The sequence below is a fragment of the Nicotiana tomentosiformis genome, chromosome 9, assembly GCF_000390325.3.
Source record: "Nicotiana tomentosiformis chromosome 9, ASM39032v3, whole genome shotgun sequence".
In the NCBI taxonomy this organism is placed as follows: domain Eukaryota; kingdom Viridiplantae; phylum Streptophyta; class Magnoliopsida; order Solanales; family Solanaceae; genus Nicotiana; species Nicotiana tomentosiformis.
The window spans coordinates 68,453,090-68,473,137 of NC_090820.1; the positions used below are offsets into that span (position 1 = coordinate 68,453,090).

At 40.3% G+C, this 20,048-nt stretch overlaps 1 protein-coding gene across 1 annotated transcript; it reads left to right on the forward strand.

The window, feature by feature from the left end:
- Positions 1-205: 205 nt before the first annotated feature.
- Positions 206-3,145, forward strand: LOC138898930 (uncharacterized). The gene is made up of 2 exons (XM_070185039.1): positions 206-788; positions 2,946-3,145. Exons 1-2 carry the CDS (start codon positions 206-208, stop codon positions 3,143-3,145), a joined length of 783 nt encoding a protein of 260 aa, XP_070041140.1.
- Positions 3,146-20,048: the final 16,903 nt, after the last annotated feature.

The window sequence follows — 20,048 nt, forward strand, 5'->3', positions numbered from 1 at the left end:
GGGAACCATGTAGATGTTGGCTTAGATAGTGGCCTCCCAGGCCTAGAGATCAAATGTTGCACCTACTTCTTCGAGTAAGTCAGGGTATTCCGCTAGTTCCAGGGTGAATAGGTTTCTCCTGTTAGATCCTCTAGTGTTCACAGGTACAGATCATGAGGAGTACCCCCAGGACTTCATTGATGAGATACACAAGACTCTCCGAGTTATGCGTGCTACTGAGTCAGAGGGAGTGGAGTTGGACTCCTACCGCCTGAAAAAGGTGTCTTATTCTTGGTTTGAGATGTGGGAGGAGTCCCATGAGGAGGGGAGCCCTCCGACGAGGTGGAGTGCGTTAATTGATGCCTTTATGGATCATTTATTGCTTGCGGAGACTACGGCGGCCCGTGCCGCTGAGTTTGAGAGCCTGAAGCAAGGTAGCATTAATTCGAGGGAGTACCATATGGAGTTCGGGCGCCTGTCCAAGTATGTTATTCATATTTTGCCTACTATGGAGGCTATAGTGCGTCGCTTTGTGCAGGGCCTTAACCCCTTGGTTATTAATGAGGCCTCTACGACTGCCTTGAATTTTGATATAAACTATGGTAAGATGGCGGCATTTGCTAAAGCTACAGAGGATTGTAAACTGAAAAATACAAGGGAGCGTGAGGGTAGCAGTAAGGCCCGGGCCGCGGGCAACTTGGGTGGTTCTTCTGGTGGTGGTAGGTCAGCATTTAGGAGAAGGTCATCAAGGCCATCTCAGTCATTCACTCAGTCTTCGATGAGTGCACCACCATCCGGGCCTCGTTATGGCAACAGGGGACCCCACCAGCAGGGTCGACCTGGAGGGAGATTCTAGCTGCAATGGAGGCCCCAATGCCCTATGTGTGGGAGGATGCACTTTGGGGTCTGCTTTATGGACCTACCTATATGTTACGGGTGCGGTGTGAGGGGTCATATTCAGAGGGATTGCCGTTGGTCCCACCGGATCATGGAAAGAGGTGCGGTGCAGTTATCAAGCTCTGCAGCTACTACATCCACAACACCTCCTCCAACTCGAGGAACCCGAGCTCCCACAAGGCGTGATGCAGCTAGGGGTGGCGCACAGAGTTCAGAGGACCCAATAAATTTTATGCTATATGGAGGCGTCGGGATTTAGAGGCTTCTCGATATGTTGTCACAGGTATATTGACTGTCCAATTTCATGATGCATATGCTCTTATTGATCCAAGTTCCACTTTGTCATATGTCACTCCCTATGTTTCTATGGTATTTGGGATAGAACCGAAACAACTCCATGATCTATTTTCTGTATCTATGCCGGTTGGCGAGTCTATTGTGGCCGTACGGGTTTATGGGGATTGTGTTGTCATGGTGCATGGTCAGGACACCATGGACGATATCATTGAATCGGGGATGGTCTATTTTAATGTAATAATGGGAATGGACTAGCTTTATTCATGTTTTGCCAAGCCTGACTGCCGAACCAGAACCATTAGGTTTGAATTTCCAAACGAGTCAGTGATTGAATGGAAGGGGGATGATGTGGTGCCGAAGGGGTATAGGTTTATTTTTTACCTTAAGGCCATGAAGATGATTAACAAGGGGTGTATCTACCATTTGGTCCGAGTTATGGACACCGATGTTGAGGCACCTACACTTGAGTCCGTGCCGGTTGTGAATGAATTTCTGAGGTCTTTCTGGATGAACTCCCTGGGATCCCACCAGATAGGGAGATTGATTTTGGAATTGATGTGATGCCAGACATGCAACCTATATCTATTTCACCCTACAGAATGGCACCAGCAGAATTAAAAGAGCTAAAGGAATAATTGAAAGATTTGTTAGAGAATGGTTTCATCTGTCCGAGTGTGTCACCTTGGGGCACACCGGTTCTATTTATAAGAAAGAAAGATGGGTCGCTAAGGATGTGTATTGACTATCGGCAGCTCAACAAGGTTACAATAAAAGATAAGTACCCACTGCCAAGGAGAGATGATTTGTTTGACAAATTGCAGGGTGCTACGTATTTCTCAAAGATTAATTTAAGATCTGAGTATCACCAATTAAAGATAAGCGAGCAGGATATACCTTTACCAGCTTTTAGGACCTGGTATGGGCACTTTGAATTTCTAGTAATGTCTTTTGGGCTAACAAATGCCCCGACAGCTTTCATGGACCTTATGAATCGAGTCTTCAAGCCTTTTCTTGACTCTTTTGTGATAATGTTCATTGGCGATATTCTGGTATATTCACGAGGTCGAGAGGACCATGCCGATCATCTCAGGACAGTTCTACAGACTCTACATAACATAAGTTGTTTGCAAAGTTTTCGAAATATGAATTTTGGCTTGAATCTCTTACATTCTTGGGTCATGTCGTCTCCAGAGAAGGAATTGAGGTCGATCCTCAGAAAATTTCAGTGGTGACGAATTGTCCTAGACCTACTACTCCAATAGAGATTCGTAGTTTCTTAGGCTTAGCTGGGTATTACTAAAAGTTTGTGGAGGGATTCTCTACCCTTGCCTCTCCGTTGACTAAATTGACGCAGAAAGATGTTGAGTTTCAATGGTCAGATGCTTGTGAAAAGAGCTTTTAGGAGATGAAATTGAGGTTGACTACGACACCAGTGTTGACCCTACCAGATGGTACATATGGGTTTGTGGTATACTGTGATGCTTAAAGAATCGGACTTGGGTGTGTATTAATGCAACATGGCAAGGTGATAGCGTATGCTTCTAGGCAACTCAAGAATCACGAAAAGAACTATCCAACACATCATTTAGAGCTTACGGAGGTGGTGTTTGCATTGAAAAGTTTGCATCATTATTTGTATGGGGTCCATGTGGATATATTCACGCACTACAAGAGCCTTCAATACATTTTCAAATAGAAGGAGTTGAACCTTAGGCAGAGAAGATGGCTTGAATTACTCAAGGATTAAGACATCCATATTCTGTATCATTTAGGGAAGGCTAATATTGTAGTGGATTCTCTTAGCCGGAAATCTAAGAGTAGTTTGGCTCACTTGGCGGCATATCAAAAGTCATTGGCCAAGGAGGTTCATCGGTTGGCTAGTTTGGGAGTTCGTCTTGCGGATTCTACTGAAGGAGGAGTGATTGTGCAAAATAGGCTTGAATCACTTGTTGTGGAAGTCAAGGAAAAGTAATGCAATGACCTGTTATTGGTACAGTTGAAGGAGGGAATTCATAAACATAAGACCATGGCCTTTTCTCCTGGCATGGATGATGGTACACTAAGGTACCAAGGGCGACTATGTGTTCCAAATGTGGATGATCTCTGGGTATGTATCATGACTGAGGCTCACACATCTAGGTATTCCGTGTGCCCGGGTTCTACAAAAAAGTATCATGATCTTAAGGAAGCCTATTGGTGGAGTGATATGAAGAGGAATGTAGCGGACTTTGTGGTGAGATGTCCAAATTGTCAGCAAGTGAAGGCTGAACACCAAAGGCCCTGTGGGTTGGCACAGAACATAGAAATTCCAATGTGGAAGTGGGAAATGATTAATATGAACTTTGTGGTAGGACTACCTCATACTCATCGCATATTCGACTCGATTTGGGTAATCGTTGACCAACTCACAAAATTATCACACTTCTTACCTGTTAAGGCTACCGACACAGCAGAATAGTATGCTCAGTTGTATATCAAGGAAATAGTCAGGTTGCATGGCACTCCAGTTTCTATTATCTCAGATCAGGGAGTACAGTTCACGACTAACTTTTGGAAGAAGTTTCAGCAAGGTTTGGATACTCAGGTGAATCTTAATACAACCTTTCACCCGCAAACTGACGGGAAGGCATAACGGACTATTCAGACGCTTGAGGATATGTTGTGAGCTTGTATTCTTGAATTTAGGGGTAGCTAGGATGATTATTTACCGCTCATAGAGTTTTCTATAACAACGGCTATCGTTCTTGCATTCAGATGGAACCATTCAAGGCTTTATAAGGTAAGAGATGCAGATCTCCCATTGGATGGTTTGAGATTCGGGAAGAAGAATTGATAGGGCCGTACCTTGTGCATCACGCTGTGGAGAAGGTTAAGATCATTATAGAATAGTTGAAAACTGCTAAGAGTCGTTAGAAGTCCTATTCGGATGTGCGTCACATGGACATGGAGATTAAAGAGGATGATTGGGTATTCTTGAAGGTTTCCCCCATGAGGGGCGTAATGCGGTTTGGTAAGAAATGCAAATTGAGTCCGAGGTATGTCGGACCATACAGAATCATTTGGAGGATTGGCCAGGTGGCGTACAAGCTTAAACTACCTCCAGAAATGTCTTTAGTGCACCCGGTATTCCACATGTCCATGTTAAAGAAGGTAGTTGGAGACTCGTCGCTCATTGTTCCAGTTAATACAATTGAGGTTAATGAAGAATTGACATATGAATAAATTCCAGTGGAAATTCTTGGTAGGCAAGTTCGAAAGTTAAGGAATAAAGAGATTACCTCCGTGAAAGTGTTATGGCGAAACCAACAAATCGAAGAGGCCACCTAGGAGGCGGAGAAAGAAATAAAGGAGTACCCTCACTTGTTTGAATAGCCATGTATTTATAAAGTTGTGTTCTATGAAAATGCTATGAGTTACCTTTTATGAATTATGTATCATTTGTATAATTGATGTTAAAGGTGTTCCTTTTTGGTAGTATACGGCTCGTGAGGCCACGGTTGGCATTGTTTTAATGTTATGTTGCGTCGTTGGTTCATGTATATGTTGTTAGGACTATTTTTGGGATTCTCTGGCAGGTTGATAGGTCCAATTACAGGGGAGACTGGTGAAATTTTTGAAAATTTAGGGAGTTAGTTAAACATTTGTAACTACGAGTGTGTGTTATAGCAGCTGAGTCACATTGGGTGCAAATGGTGAAATTTTGACCCTCATTCGAGGTCAAATGATCCTAAGTGGGGGAGGATGTAAAGCCCCGTGAAATATTTACCTAAAAGCCGGGATTTCGTGATGTCTGGGTGGACTTATACATTGAATAGTACGTTGGGGAGTTGAAGGAATCATGTTGCAGACTATGGCATTTCTACTGTCCACTATGCGACCACAGAATTACTCTGTGGGCCGCAGATTGAAGAAGAAACGTGAGCTAAATTTTGAGGAACATTATGTGGTCCATTATGAGGCCGCATAACTATTTTGCGGACCGCAGAACCCATCACAGAATCAACATGAGAAATTTCAGAAGGAAGTTCTGCGGTCCATTATGCGATCACAGAATTGGTCTACGGACCACAGACCGGTCGCAAAATGAGGCAGAATCGCCCAGTTCCGGAGGGAAATTGTGCGGTCTATTTTGCGGACCGCAAATCTACGTCAGATCTTCAATTTTTCTAATTTTTGACCCGACCCTATTTCGATATATTGAATTAGAGGGACTATTTTGAAGCAAAAATCTGATATTTTTCGAGAGAAGTGAAAGTGTTCTAGAGAGAAGGGAAACCCTAGGCTAATTGTTCATCAATCCTTGCTCAAGACTTGGTGAATTCACAAGGAAAACTCATAAGGTCTTCGTCCAAGAGGTAAGGTTAAAACCCTAGTCCTCAATTTCGAGTTTGGGTATAAGATGGGTAATTTGGGAGTATAATTTTTGGGTATGGGAGTTGTTATTTATGCATGCATGTGGCTATGAAGATGGTGGAGAGGTAATTGAACTAGTATGGGTAAACTCTTGGTGTTGAATTAGTTGTGGAGTGAAGGAAATCTTGTGGAAGAACCTTGTAATCAAATTCGCACACATAGTGTTTGATAAAATGCTTCAATGAGCTTAAACCATGAATATCTTCCTAATTTGTGTTCAATTTTGTTATGTCTCAACATAGAATGAAGTTGCTAGGATTTGCGAAACATTGTAGTAATTTAAGGAAAGCCCAAAGCGAGGTATGAAGGCTAAACTCTTTTTATTGTATTGGAATTCCTGTATTATTATGAAACTCTGTCATGTAAAGTTGGGACATGGAGTGCTATTGATATGGAGTATTCAAACTAGTAGAATTGATGCCCGATTGGCTTACAAACATAGTTACAAACGTGTTAGAACCCTCGTGTGTTAATGATTCTCTATTGTTGACTTAATCAAGTTATACCCCTTTGGGGAGAAGATCTTGTATGAAATCAATGTGATTAAACACTTATTTCTCATCTAATGAAACTTTATGAAGTTCCACTTGCTAAGGTCAAAGGTGCCAAAACGTTGATTAAAAAGGAACTCTATTGTACATAATATTATCATTTTGGGAACTCGAGCTGTGGCATTGTGGTTACAACTCCACCCGCATACGTTGGGGTGAGGCGCGGGGCCACTTTGTGTAAAGCTGTGGTTTTGTGATTACACCTCCACCTGTATACGTTGGGGTGAGGCGGCGTTGCCGCTTTGTGTATAGTTGTAGTATTGTGAATACAACTCCACCCGCATACATTGGGGTGAGGCGGGGGGGCCGCTTTGTGTAGAGTTTCTTGTATTGTGATTGCACCTCCATCCGCATATATTGGGGTGAGGAGGAAAGGCCACTCTGTGTAAAGGTAGTTGTAGAGAATTCCCGACTTGAAATTTATAATGTTATTGGAAGTTCTTAATAAATCTTTTTTGACTTGTATGGCTATCTAAGCCCTATTATTGTTACCATGATTCATAATATTCATGTTGTATTTCCAAGTCCTTGAATAGATTTTTTGGTTTTCATACTAGTACTATTCGACATGTACTAACGTCCCTTTTGTCGGGGACACTGCATCTTTAATGGATACAGGTGGTTCCACAGTAGGAGGCATCGACCAATGACAGTGGTACACTCTTTTCCCAACTGACTTGGTGAGCCCCACTTCATTCTTGGGTTGTGCATCTTTCGTTCTGTGAGTAGTATGTATGCGTTGTGTATTGGTATTGGGAAAGTCAAGCGAGTAATGTCGTATGTGTATTACATATTCAACTTTAAACTACGAAAGTGTATGTATTTTGAAACTATATAAATGAAGTAATTAATGGTGATGGAACTCATGTTGTTCATGAACCCTCGTGGTATTAATTAATGATGTTTGTATTCTCTTTATTTATGGGTGAGTTGGGTAGAAGGTAATCCAGCAGGCTTTCTCGGCCGAATTATCTCGGTTGAGCGCCGGTCGCGCTCCCCTAGGTTGAGCCGTGACAAACATTCTTTTTAGATCCTCGTTCCCCTAAATAAGACTCCATATATGTGCTTTTACTATTTTATGACTTGCGGGGATGGCTAAGTTCAGGTTTGGAAGTGTTTGGGTTGAAATCGAAATACTTAGTTCCTTAATATTGGCTTGAAAGGGTTATGTTTGACTTGGGTCAACATTTTTAATAAACGACCTGGAAACTGGGATTTGACGGTCCCAATAGGTGTGTATGATAATTTTGGACTTGGGCTTGTAATCGGGTCGGGTTTTTGGATGACCCGAGAGCGTTTTGGCGCCTAAAGTTGAAAGTTGGCACATTGAAGGTATTAAAGTTCTTAAAATTTGGTTTGAAGTAGGTTTTAGTGTTATCGAGGTCCGTTTGGGATTCCATGCTCGGGAATAGTTCATTATAGTGATTTAAGACTTGCACGCAAATTTTGGTGTCGTTCCGAGTAGTTTAAGTATGATTCGGCGCGTTCGGAGTAAGTTGGAAGAACTTGAAGTTCATAAGTTGATTCGATATGGTTTGGAGTGTGATACTTAGTTTTTGTGTTGTTTTCCGTGTTTCGAGAGGTTGAGCAGGTCCGTCTTGTGGTTACAAACTTGTTGGTATGTTTGGGTGAGGCCTGGTGGCCCCAGATGTCATTCGGATGATGCGTGAAACTCCTTCAGACATGGAGAAAATAGTTGAAGCAGCAGAGCTTCTAGTGCAATCGCACTTGCGAGGAACCAGCCGCAGGTGCGAGCTCGCAGAAGCAAGCCAACAACCGCAGAAGCAAAATGGAGTGGACTGCCCAATGGTCGTAAAAGCGAGGAAGGGACCGCATCTATGCATCTGCGAAGGCACAAATGCGAGGAAGTTGATCGCAGAAGCTGGAGGGTGCGCAGGTGCGGCGCTTGTGCCGCAGAAGTGAGACTTTGCCCGAAGAAGCGGGAAGGGAAGACTTGGGCATGGTCCGCATCTGCGAGGCTTTGTCCGCCGAAACGGAGCCGCATAAATGGTCGATGTTCCGCATAATAGAAAATTGCTGGGGTAGTGAGGTTCTTTTAAGGCATGCGATGTTGGAGCTTCTTAGAGAGGGTTTTCACCTAGCACTTTGAGGTAAGTAATTCCTAGCATATAAAGTGTAGAAATTGTGGGTTTAGTTGAAAAACCTAGGTTTTGATTAAAAAATATGGGATTTCTCCTAAAAAATGATTATGGAATTGAGTGAAAATTATATATTTGAGATCGTGAGGTTATGGTTAACAATTACCTACAAATGTTTCCGGAATCCGGGCACATGAGCCCAGAGGAGAATATTAAGAATCTTCCAATTTGGGTTGGGTAATTACTCTAATAGCTAAATTATTAACTTTTGAGTGTATATTGATTATTGTATATAATACAATTGATGATCAACATATACTTCGTTGTACAACTTTAAACTATTATTGTTCAACTAATGTGAATAACTAATACTATTTCTTATATAATATATGAGGCACATGCATGCCTTACAACGCATGAAAACTTGACCAATTGATGATTTGGTAAACCAATATTCTTCTATTTTAAATATGTTTAGTTGGTTGTTATATATCAACTCGTTACTTATATATGATTGTCATAATGCTAGTAGCCTCTTCCATTTATTTAATTTGTGATACATATATACATGTCAAAGAAGTTAAGTTTTATTTAATATTTCATTCCTTCATAACTAATATGCATGACATATATAGATTAATCGACATAGGTCGAGAAGTTTTATTTTTAATATTCATCGATCCATCTTAGTACGTTAATTTTAATTTCTTTGTTATAAGTCGATGAATCAATTTTATAATCAAATAGATATATTTTATGATGATCAATTATGTATACTAATTAGATTTGAAGGTTCCAAAAGGTTAGTATGATAATTTTGGACTTGGGCGTGTGTTCGGATTGAGTATCGGGTGCTCCGGGAGCATTTTAGTGCTTATTATTGAAAGTTGGCATTTTGAATGTTTAAGAATTCCTTAAGTATGGTTTGAAGTGGTCTTCGGTGTTATCGATGTATGTTTAGGGTTCCGAGCCATATAATAGGTTTGTATCGTGATTTGTGACTTGTACGTAAAGTTTGGCGTCATTCCGGAATGTTTAAGTATGAATCAGACGCGTTGTCGAAGTTTGAATGTTTTAAAAAAAGTTTCAACCGTCGATTCGATTTTTTGATATTGTTTGGTGTGATTTGAGGCCTAGAGCAGGTTCGTCCTATGTTTTGGGACTTGTTGATGTGATTGGACGGGGTCCCGGTGGCCTCGGGTGTATTTCGGGATGATTTCGGGTCATTTCTCCCTGTTTTGCTGCTGTTGTTGTTGGTTCTGGTTTTGTTCTTCATGTTCGTGAAGAAGTAAAATTGGTGGCTGCCTTTTTGTGCTTCGCGAATGCGAAGAAGGATTCGTGAACGCGAAGGAGAGCTGGGGGTCAGGGGGACTTTACCTTACGCGAACGCGACAAGGTAGTCGCGAACACGGTGTGTTGATGGGCTTGCAGTGTTCCCTTTGCGAATGCGAAAGGACAAGTGTGAATGCGAAGGAGGATTTCCAAGCTGGAGGCAAGTTCGCCATCGCGAACGCGTGGGCTTGGACGCGAATGCGATGCTGTGAACTGTCAGGCCTTTGCGAACGCGACCGTGGGCACGCGAACTCGATGAAGGACGGGCCTGGGCAGAATTGTTTTAAATCATGATTTTTGCTCATTTCACTCATTCCTCTCTTGCTTGGGCGACTTTTGGGGCGATTTGGAGGAGCCATTTGCATCATCATTCTTGAGGAAAGAGATTTCTATACATTGTGAGTTAAATACATGGTTTGTATATGAATTTAAACATGAAGTTTGTGGAAAATTGTGGGATTTTGAGGAAAACCTAGAATTTAGTATTTTTTTTATTTTGACCACGAAATTGGACATGGAATTAGGAATAAACTACATATTCGAGTTTGTGGTGCTATGGGTAGTGATTATCTTAAAGAAATTTCGGAATCCAGGCACGTGGGCCCAAATGTTGACTTTGTTGACTTTTCAAGCATAGTTGAGAATTATTAGAAATTGTTAAATTATACGTATTGGAGTATATTTTGATTTATTTGCACCTTTTTGACTAGTTTCAGATCGATGGGCATTGGTTTGAGGTGTTAGAGAGGCGTTGGAGCCGGTTATGGAACTTCGGAGCAAGGTAAGACTCTTTTCTAACCTTGTGAGCGAGAAACTACCCCCTAGGTGATGTAGTTGTTATGTGCTACTAATTGTGGGTGCTACGTACGCACATGGTGACAAGAGTCCGACGTAGCTATAGCATGTTTATGTCCAGGTAGACTCAGGATTATATCATGTAATATTTGAATTATTTGAACTCCGCTTGCTAGCTTAAATAATTGAATTTATAATCGAAATTGAATTTACCTCCACCTATTTGGGATAATTTTTCAGATGCGTTCCTTAACAAATACTTACCGCGGGAGATCCGACAGGCTCGAGTCGATCTGTTTCTAACCCTTAAGCAGGGCAATATGAATGTTCGAGAGTATAGTCTCCATTTTGACTAATTGGCTAGATATGCTCCATCCATAGTTGCTACTATGCAGGAAAGGATCCACAGGTTTATAGTAGGGTTGGCCCCATAGTTGACCGAGGCATGTGCCACCGCTACATTGCATGATAATATGGATATCTCCCGGATTCAGGCATTCACCCAAAATATAGAAAGGGACAGGTGTCGACAGTAGGGTACATAGAGGAGCGAGTAAGGGCAGCGTAAGAGGATGAGATTTTCCAGGTCTCAAGTTCAATCTTCGGGTAGTTAGAGGCCCCAATACTTCGGACGGCCACCGAGGCCTCCACCGCCTCATTTATAAGGTTACAGGTATGATAGCTATACTCAGTCAGGACCATGTGAGAGCTCATGGGCGTCGGGTTTACAGTGACATCGAGGTATAGGGCAGACATTGTCATTTCTGCCGTGGTGTGACATTTGTGGTAGAGGACACTTGAGCCAATGCCGAGCGGGTTCCTATGCTTGTTAGACGTGTGGGCGTCCGGGGCATGTGATGCGAGATTGCAAAAATAGAGATTCTGGGTGTATGGCACAACCAAGGAGTTTAGCCAAAAGATCATCTATGTCCGTGCATCTTTTAGAGCGCGAGACTCAGTCTTCGGCTGGTAGAGGTCAAGGTAGAGGTAGAGATTCCAGTTTAGGTGGTAATCAGAACCGTATCTATGCTTTAGGGTCGACAGGACCAGGAATCTTCACCAGATGCTGTGACACGTATATTGACAATTTTCTCTCACAATGCTTATCCCTCTACAGATCCTGGATCTACTTTATTGTATATTACCCCATTTATCTGGGGGAAGTTTGGTATAGTACCTGAAATACTAAGTGATCCTTTTGTTGTATCTACACCGGTCGAAGAATCGATTATTGCTAGATGGGTTTAACGAGGTTGTACGGTGACAGTTTGTAGTCGTCAGACCTCAGCCGATCTAGTTGCGCTAGAGATGATGGATTTTGATTCTATCATGGGCATTGACTGGTTGGCAGGTTGCTATACCACAGTTGATTTCTAAGCAAAGGCAGCCAGATTTCATTTTCCGGGTGAGCCAGTTCTTGAATGGGTAGGTAATATAGTGACACCCAGATGTAGGTTCATTTCTTATATGAAGGCGAGGAAAATGATTGCAAAAGGGTGCATTTATCATATTGTGCGAGTTAGAGATGCAAATGCTTAGATACCTACAGTTCAGTGTATTCTAGTAGTTAGAGAGTAAGAAAATGTATTTCCAAATGAGCTTCTAGGTATTCCTCCAGAGTGAGATTGATTTTAGCATCGTTTACTTATGGGAACTCAAGCAATATCCATCCCTCCATATAGAATGGCACCTGCCGAATTGAAGAAGTTGAAGGAGCAGTTAAAAGATTTGCTGGAGAAAGGTTTCATCAGGCTCAGTACCTTACCTTTGGGTGCACCGGAACTATTTGTGCGGAAGAAAGACGGCTCACTGAGGATGTGTATCTACTATAGGCAGCTGAACAAGGTAACTATTAAGAATAAGTATACACTTCCAAGGATAGATGAATTGTTTGATCAATTGCAGTGGGCTAGATGCTTTCAAAGATAGACTTGAGGTCGGGGTACCACCAGGTAAGAGTTTGAGAGAAATATATTTCGAATACAGCCTTCATAACTCGATATGGCCACTTCGAGTTCCTTGCCATGTCCTTCGGGTTGACAAATGGACCCGCTGTATTTATGGACTTGTACGCTAAGTTTTGTAATGTGAGTTTTGGTTGATGTCTGTAGCATTCTTGGGGTATATGGTATCCGATGAAGTTATAAAGGTAGACACTCAAAAGATTAAGGCCGTGAAATCCTGGCCTTGACCTACCACTCTAACAGAGGTTCGTAGCTTTCTAGGCTTAGCAGGCTACTACCAGATGTTCATAGAGGGTTTTTCTTCGCTTTCAGCACCATTAACGAAGCTAACTCAGAAAGTAGATAAGTTTCAATGGACAGAGGCTTGCGAGAAGAGTTTCCAATAGCTTAAAAACAAGTTGACCTCAGCTCCAGTTCTAACATTTCCAGAGGGTCCAGAGGGTTATGTCGTGTATTGTGATGCATCTGGTGTTAGCTTAGGATGTGTCCTGATGTAATATGGAAAGGTAATTGCGTACGCTTCAAGGTTGTTGAGGAAGCATGAGAGGAATTATTCGACCCACGACCTCAAGTTAGTTGCGGTTGTCCATGCACTTAAGATATGGCGGCATTATTGATATGGTGTTCATGTAGATGTATTTATAGATCATAAAAGCTTACAATATATCTTCAAGCAAAGGGAGTTGAATTTGCGACAGAGGCGATGGATGGAGTTATTTAAAGGTTATGACATTAACATTCTTTACTATCCATGGAAAGCTAATGTTGTAGGTGATGCCTTAAGTCACCGATCTATGGGTAGCTTAGCACATGTAGAGGATGATAAAGGAGAAATAGCTAGAGAGCTTCATCAATTGGCTTGTTTAGGTGTTCGGTTATTAGATTGTGACGATGGTGGATTTGTACACCAAAATACTACAAAATCATCTCTCATAGCTGAAGTAAAGGAAAGGCAGTACGAGTATCTAGAGGTTGTCTAGTTGAGAGAGCGAGTTCCGCATCAAAAGAAGCCGTTTTTAGTGCTTAAGGAGGATGGGGTTCTCAACTATAGGGGTCGTGTGTGTGTCCCAAATGTAGTAGTGTTACGAGACAGGATTATGTTAAAGGCACATTATTCGTGGTACTCAATTCATCCTAGGTCGACGAAGATGTATCATTATATTCAGGATGTGTATTTGTTTAACAATATGAAGAAGAACATTGTTGAGTTTGTCATTCAATGTCCTATTTGCCAGTAGGTGAAGGTAGAGCACCAGAAGCCCGGAGGGCTAATGCAGACTATAGAGATCCCGACATAGAAATGGGAGGCGATAAACATGGACTTTGTCACGGGTTTTCCTCGTTCTCATCGTATATTGGATTATACATGGGAGATAGTCGATAGGCTCACGAAATCAGCCCATTTCCTACCGGTCAGATCTACATATACAGCTGAAAATTATGCAAAGTTATATATTAAGGAGATAGTGCGGCTACACGGAGTACCAATATCTATTATATCTAACTGTGTGGCCCAGTTTACAGAACATTTATGGAGGTCATTTCAGAGAGGTCTGGGGATGCAGGTGAATCTCAGCACAACTTTTCATCCTTACACTGATGGACAAGCCGAGTGCACAATTCAAACGCTCGAGGATATGTTACGAGCATGTGTTTTGGATTTTAAAAGAAGTTGGGATGAGCATCTACCTCTTATCAAGTTTGCATATAATAAAAGTTACCACTCTAGTATCTAGATGGCTCCGTACGAGGCTTTGTATGGGCGTAAGTGCCGATCTCCTATAGGGTGGTTTGATGTTGGAGAATCTGGGTTACATGGGCCAGACTTGGTTAAGAAGGCCATAGAGAAAGAAAAGCTTATCTAGGAGCGACTGTTGACAGCTTAGAGTCATCAGAAGTCATATTATGACTTGCAGCGACAAGACTTAGAGTTCGCGGTTATTAACTGGGTATTCTTAAAGGTGTCGCCTATGAAGGGCGTGATGAGTTTTGGTAAGAAAGGCAAGCTTAGGTCAAAGTATATTGGGCCTCATATGATTATTCAGAGAGTGGGACGAGTAGCTTATGTGTTGGATTTGCCCTCGGAATTGGACTCTGTCCATCCGATTTTTCACGTATCTATGCTACAAAAGTGCATTGGGGATCCTACCCGAGTAGTGCCCACTGATGGTGTACATTTCATGGAGGACTTATCATACGAGCAAGTTCCAGTTTCCATCCTAGACCGACAAATACGCAAGCTAAGAAATAAGGAGGTAGCCTTCGTGAAAGTTTTATGGAGAAGGAAGAACGTGGAAGAGATGACGTGGGAAGCGGAGGAAGAAATGAAGTCCAAATATCCCCACCTATTTCAAACTAAAGATGTGGATCGAGATGGGATACTTCAGCACAACTCTATTCAGGCCAGTATGTCATTAGGTAAGCTCTTATTTTTGATTTTCAATATTTATGAGTGACGGCCGTGTGAGGACAAGTGTTGCTATTTATAGATATTGGCTATGTGTGGCATGTATAGTATGTTTTCTAGCAGCGCGTAGGTTGGTTTTAGTCTACTGTACGGAGGACAGTCTAGCAAAAGTTTCCCAAGTCCCTGTGAGTAAAACATTCAAGGATGAATGTTCCTAAGGGGGGGATGATGTAACACCTCATATTTTTGTACGTAAAAGTGCGTCGTAAGAAAACTATAGGACAACAAATGAGATCATCTTTGAAAGTATATAAAGTAAGTTAATCATGTTACCTCGGAGGTTACAAAAATTGAAGATCATGAAAAATAAGTACAAAGAGGGTTGGAATGTTCATAAGCTAAGGGAATTGAAGAAAATAATGTTTTGTCGAAAGTCGACAAGTTGGGAATGTTATAACATGTACTTTTGGGGTTAGACTAGGGTTCTTACCATGATAAGGATGTTATGCTATGAGTTATATTAGTTGTATGATAGCCGTGTGTTATGTTTTGAAGTCAAGCGAGTTGTGGAACAAAAGTCGATGTAAGTCATCACAAGTTACGTTCATAAGTTATACTGTAATTTGGGTCAAATGTCACTACGATTTTCACCCAATATACTTAGATTTACGGGATGATGCACCCATAAAATTGAAGTTATATTAGTCTATTTTCTAACTCATTAAGAATTTTGTGAATAGGACCTCAGAGTAGAGAGATATATGTGTTTTTGCAAGACTACGCAGACTGCTAGGTGACAAGTAGGTGTGTCGCCTACTTGCTTAAATGAGAGGATTAAATATTTCCAAAAAGGGGATATTTCGGGTCGACCAAAGAGACTTTTTAAGGGATTATATCCTGCAAATATTACACTCATTATATAACAAAACAACCAGAGATAAGACCCGGCAAAAATCCTCCCAAAAATTGAACACAACCTCTTATTGAGTTTCTCTTCTTTTCAAGTTCTAATTGGCGGAAAACGTAGGGTTTGAAGAATCCAATTTAGGAGATGAGTTATTCAAAAAATAATGTAAGTTTACTGCTCTCTTTCATCCATTTTTATGCTATAAATGTATGGAAACTTGTTCTATAATTGTAAGAACTCACGGGACGGTGATCGGAAGCCGTGAGTTCGAGTTATTCAACTTGTAGTGGTTTGTTTTGTAGGTTGTTTCATGTTGCCGCTTAATTGCGTGTTTTTCTGTTGTGTTAGGGAGTTTTGGAAGATTAAATGGTGTGGATAAACACAACATAAATGCATGGTGGTGGGCTAGTCGTTCGTCGTAACATTTTCGGGTCGTTTGACACTACTACGGTGGTCGTTTTTTGTATGAACAGATTGTGGTGTGTTAGGCTATTTTGTAGTATTTTGTGGTGTATATAAGGTTAAAAAATAATGTATTTATGTTGTTGTTGTTGTGTTATTGTATTGTTGGTGTTATGTCGAATTGGGAGGAAGTACTAATTATAGTGGAGATGCTGCCCGTTTTAATATAAAAAAAGCTTGTCGTTCGTTATGCGGTAGTTGTACCTTTTGTAATTTAATGATAGTATTATTATCGTTGTTGTAGATTAAGGTGCGAAGATACCAGTTCAACGTGGTTATTGAAAATATTATGATAAGGTATGTTAAGGCTAAACCTTTCCTTCATTTTGGCATGATCTCGTAACTACATTTATTTGATAACGAGTCATAAAGAGAAGTTCGTACTCCTGAATTTATGTACATTATCCTCTAAGTTATAGTATTCTCCCAAATCTGGACTTTATATGCAGTTAAGTATTGTCTTTTTTCAGTCAAGAGAGTAGAGGGGCTATATATATATATATATATAGTATTGCAGTATTTTCACCACCGCCGAGCTATAATCGGTGGGCAGGCCCCTATTTGGCAACCTCATATCAGATAGTAAGTTATATGCCGAGCCTATTATGGCCGAGCACCTATGAGAGAGCCAAGTATGGATGAGATACCGAGCCTAGTATGGTTGGGCGCCTATGAGCGAGCTTACTACGACCAAGCAGTTACACGTTCCGAGTCTTATAGGGTCAGACAACTATTTTACTTAATATATTGAGAGAGTTGAGTCAATATCAACAGATAAGTATATCTCCACATCATCTTTGACTACCAGTTACTTTCAGCTATTATATTATCCATTTAGTTTCAGCTTTTAGTTATTCTATTTCCTTACATACACGGTACATTATTTCGTACTGACGTCCCTTTTCGGGGACGCTGCATTTCATGCATGCAAGTTCGGATAGACAAACTGGTAGACCTCCTCCATATGGTTTTGTGTACATATTATGTATATATGTATATATATTATGGGTAGGTCGGGCCCTGTTCCGACCACAGTACATCCATCAGTTGAGGGTTGTAGACATATCATGTCGCTTAGTGCAGTATGATGAGCTTGTAGGCCTTGTATGTAAATTTTATATTTTGGTTTGTCAGCTGTAGTAGTTAATACAGCCTTGTCGGGCCAACTTTATACTGATGTTCAGTCATGTCTAGTTTTCGTTCAGTTTTATATTTTGTTTCACAAATTGTCATGCATTGTGGCCCTATTACCAAAGTATGACATTGTATGTTGAGAGTCCCTCAGTCTCAAGTTGATACGCTCTGATAAGTGAGGCACCGGGTGCCGGTCTCGCCTCCCCATGTTTGCGGCGTGACACTCGGTACCCAAATCGAACATGCACACAAGTGGAATAACATCCTACATACTTGCTCGCTACTTTAAATTATCAAAATAACATCAAATAGTAAGAATCGATTATCAAAATTCAAGATTTCAACTTGAAAAATCATTTTGCACAATTTTTCACATAATGCGCCTATTGACGGCCAATTTTGACCCTCCCTTTTAAAATTAATTTACTTATACTTAATAATTTACATAAATATTTTGAAAGTATTTTCTAGTAATAAATACTTATTTTCACAAATTATTAATTTTGAAATTAGTCACCTAGCATTAGTATTATGTAATTACAAATACACTTACTATTTTAAGAGTATTAAAATAATTTTTTTACATAGATAACATAGTCCTTATAATTAATTTGACGAATTACTCCTTAATTCCTGGTTAATTAGACTACTATGTTAATAATTTGGAATTAATACTAAAAACGAAGTATTTATAGACAACTAATTACAATAGATAGTGATGTATATATTAATTATAATTTTACTGCATTTTATTGAAAATTATCGAGCTTATTTAATTTAATTATAAAAGGGATCAAAAGAGGCTAAGGGATATAATTGTAATTCTTTATTAAAGATCAATTGGCTATCTTTTAAATCATCTCCAGCCCAACACCCCAAGCCCAATCCAGAAATACCCAGTTCAAACAACCTCTCCCTTTCTACTTTGGCAATCCATGCCATCACGATGGTTCCAATCAAAACATGCCACGTCGCCTTTCCTATCCCCTCACAAAAAAAAACACAACTGATCTGAGCCATCCATCCCACAGATCAAAGGCTATGAATTTATCTCCATTTCCCTCTTAATTTTAATAACCTCAGCAAGCTTAATCTTGGCCGCTGAGACCAAAGGATCTAACGGACCTCAAATTTTATCCATAAAACACGTTTAATATCAAATTATCAGGACCGTTGATCTCAAAGATTAATGGCCCAGATTTGATCTCCTAAGTTTAACCTAGAGACAGACCCCCAGTCGCTCAAACCCTAGAATCATTTCCTATTGACTCTACCGCCTCTCTTTTATTTTCCTTCATAAACTCTCTCGACCTGTCATGAAGGAATCAACCACAAACCTTGCACAAATTTGTGCAAGGTCACAAATCTTGACCCATAATCATTCCATATGCTTCCCTATCCGTGATTCTCACCGTCGCTTTCCTGTTTCGTCAAAAAGATTCAAAATCTTGAGTCTTCTGATCCAAACACAAAGATAAAAACTCAAGTCCTTAGATTTCTTTATGATGCGACCAAATCAGAGCATGCATGAGCTCCTCATGATGATTATTCTGAACCACGGGTCAAATGCAATAACCTTTGGACATCCGATCTTTATCGGATTGATTTTTCACTTGTAATGGATTTCTTGGACTAAGTTAAGAGTCTCATTCATTTTCTCTCAGATTCACTCCAATTCACTTTGATTTCACTCAATGTCTTTAGATTTTCCCCAATCTTGCTCACATCATCAGCTCCTCATCATCTTCCACTATCATTTTGAATTTTGTTAAACACTAGAGGCACTGAATGCCACTATAAAAGGATACTTCAATGCTCTAACCAAGGAGCCGATACCTAACACGAAAACAAAAGTAATACTAAGATTTTCATAAAAGAAATTAGGGTTTCTTACTAATTTTTGGTTTTCTTTTTGTGTTTCTGAGTAGTTTCACTGCTTCAAGCTTGAAGCTTTGGGTCCTAGGCAATTAGAAGGAATCCCTATTTGGTCTGTTGCCCTCGAGAAGGTTATCATATCTTCACCCTTTTACCTTTTGATTGTCTTACTTGAAGATCATGCGCATGTTGTTGCCTTTTGTCAATTATGTTCGTTTATGATGTTTGTCATTAGTGTATAGATGTCATTTCCAATTCGTGATAATATGTTGTTAACTTGTGGTCATTTGTCATACTTTGAATATCTCTAATTGATGTTGATTAGGCTGTTGTGTGACCTTAATGACTTTCATTCTGATCTTAAATAGTCCACATGATTAAGTTTTCCTTAATATGCTTCAGATGACCTCTCATGCTTGCCTAGGTTTCAGATTTTCTGTTAATGATTCTCTTCTGATCTCTATCCCTACACATTGGTTCCTGCATTCTATTATTTTGTAGTCGAGATTGTTGTTTGATAATTTTATCTAGGATAAACCAGAAAGTTCATATTTTAATCATTTACCATTTAACTGAAGCATGAGAAGTTTAAGTGTTTAAGTGCTCTCCTTCTTTATATCCGTGTTGGTTAACTCTCAGAGCACCTTCTGAGTTATCACCATGACATTCTTGTGTTCATATATAACTGTTGATTGTATCTATATGAAACAATCTTATAAAGGTAAGCTCTTATGAACTTCAGTAACCGTTCTGCATATATTTTGTTATTATCAAGCTGTTTTTAAAAAAATAGGACATAGTCATTTTGTTATAGTTAAATGATAACCGTTTTCAAGCTTAGCATAACAACCTCATATTTGTATGTTAATCCTAGTCTGTACACTTTAGTTAAATTGGTTTATTACCATATTTACCTTGCCTATAACCCCCTTTATG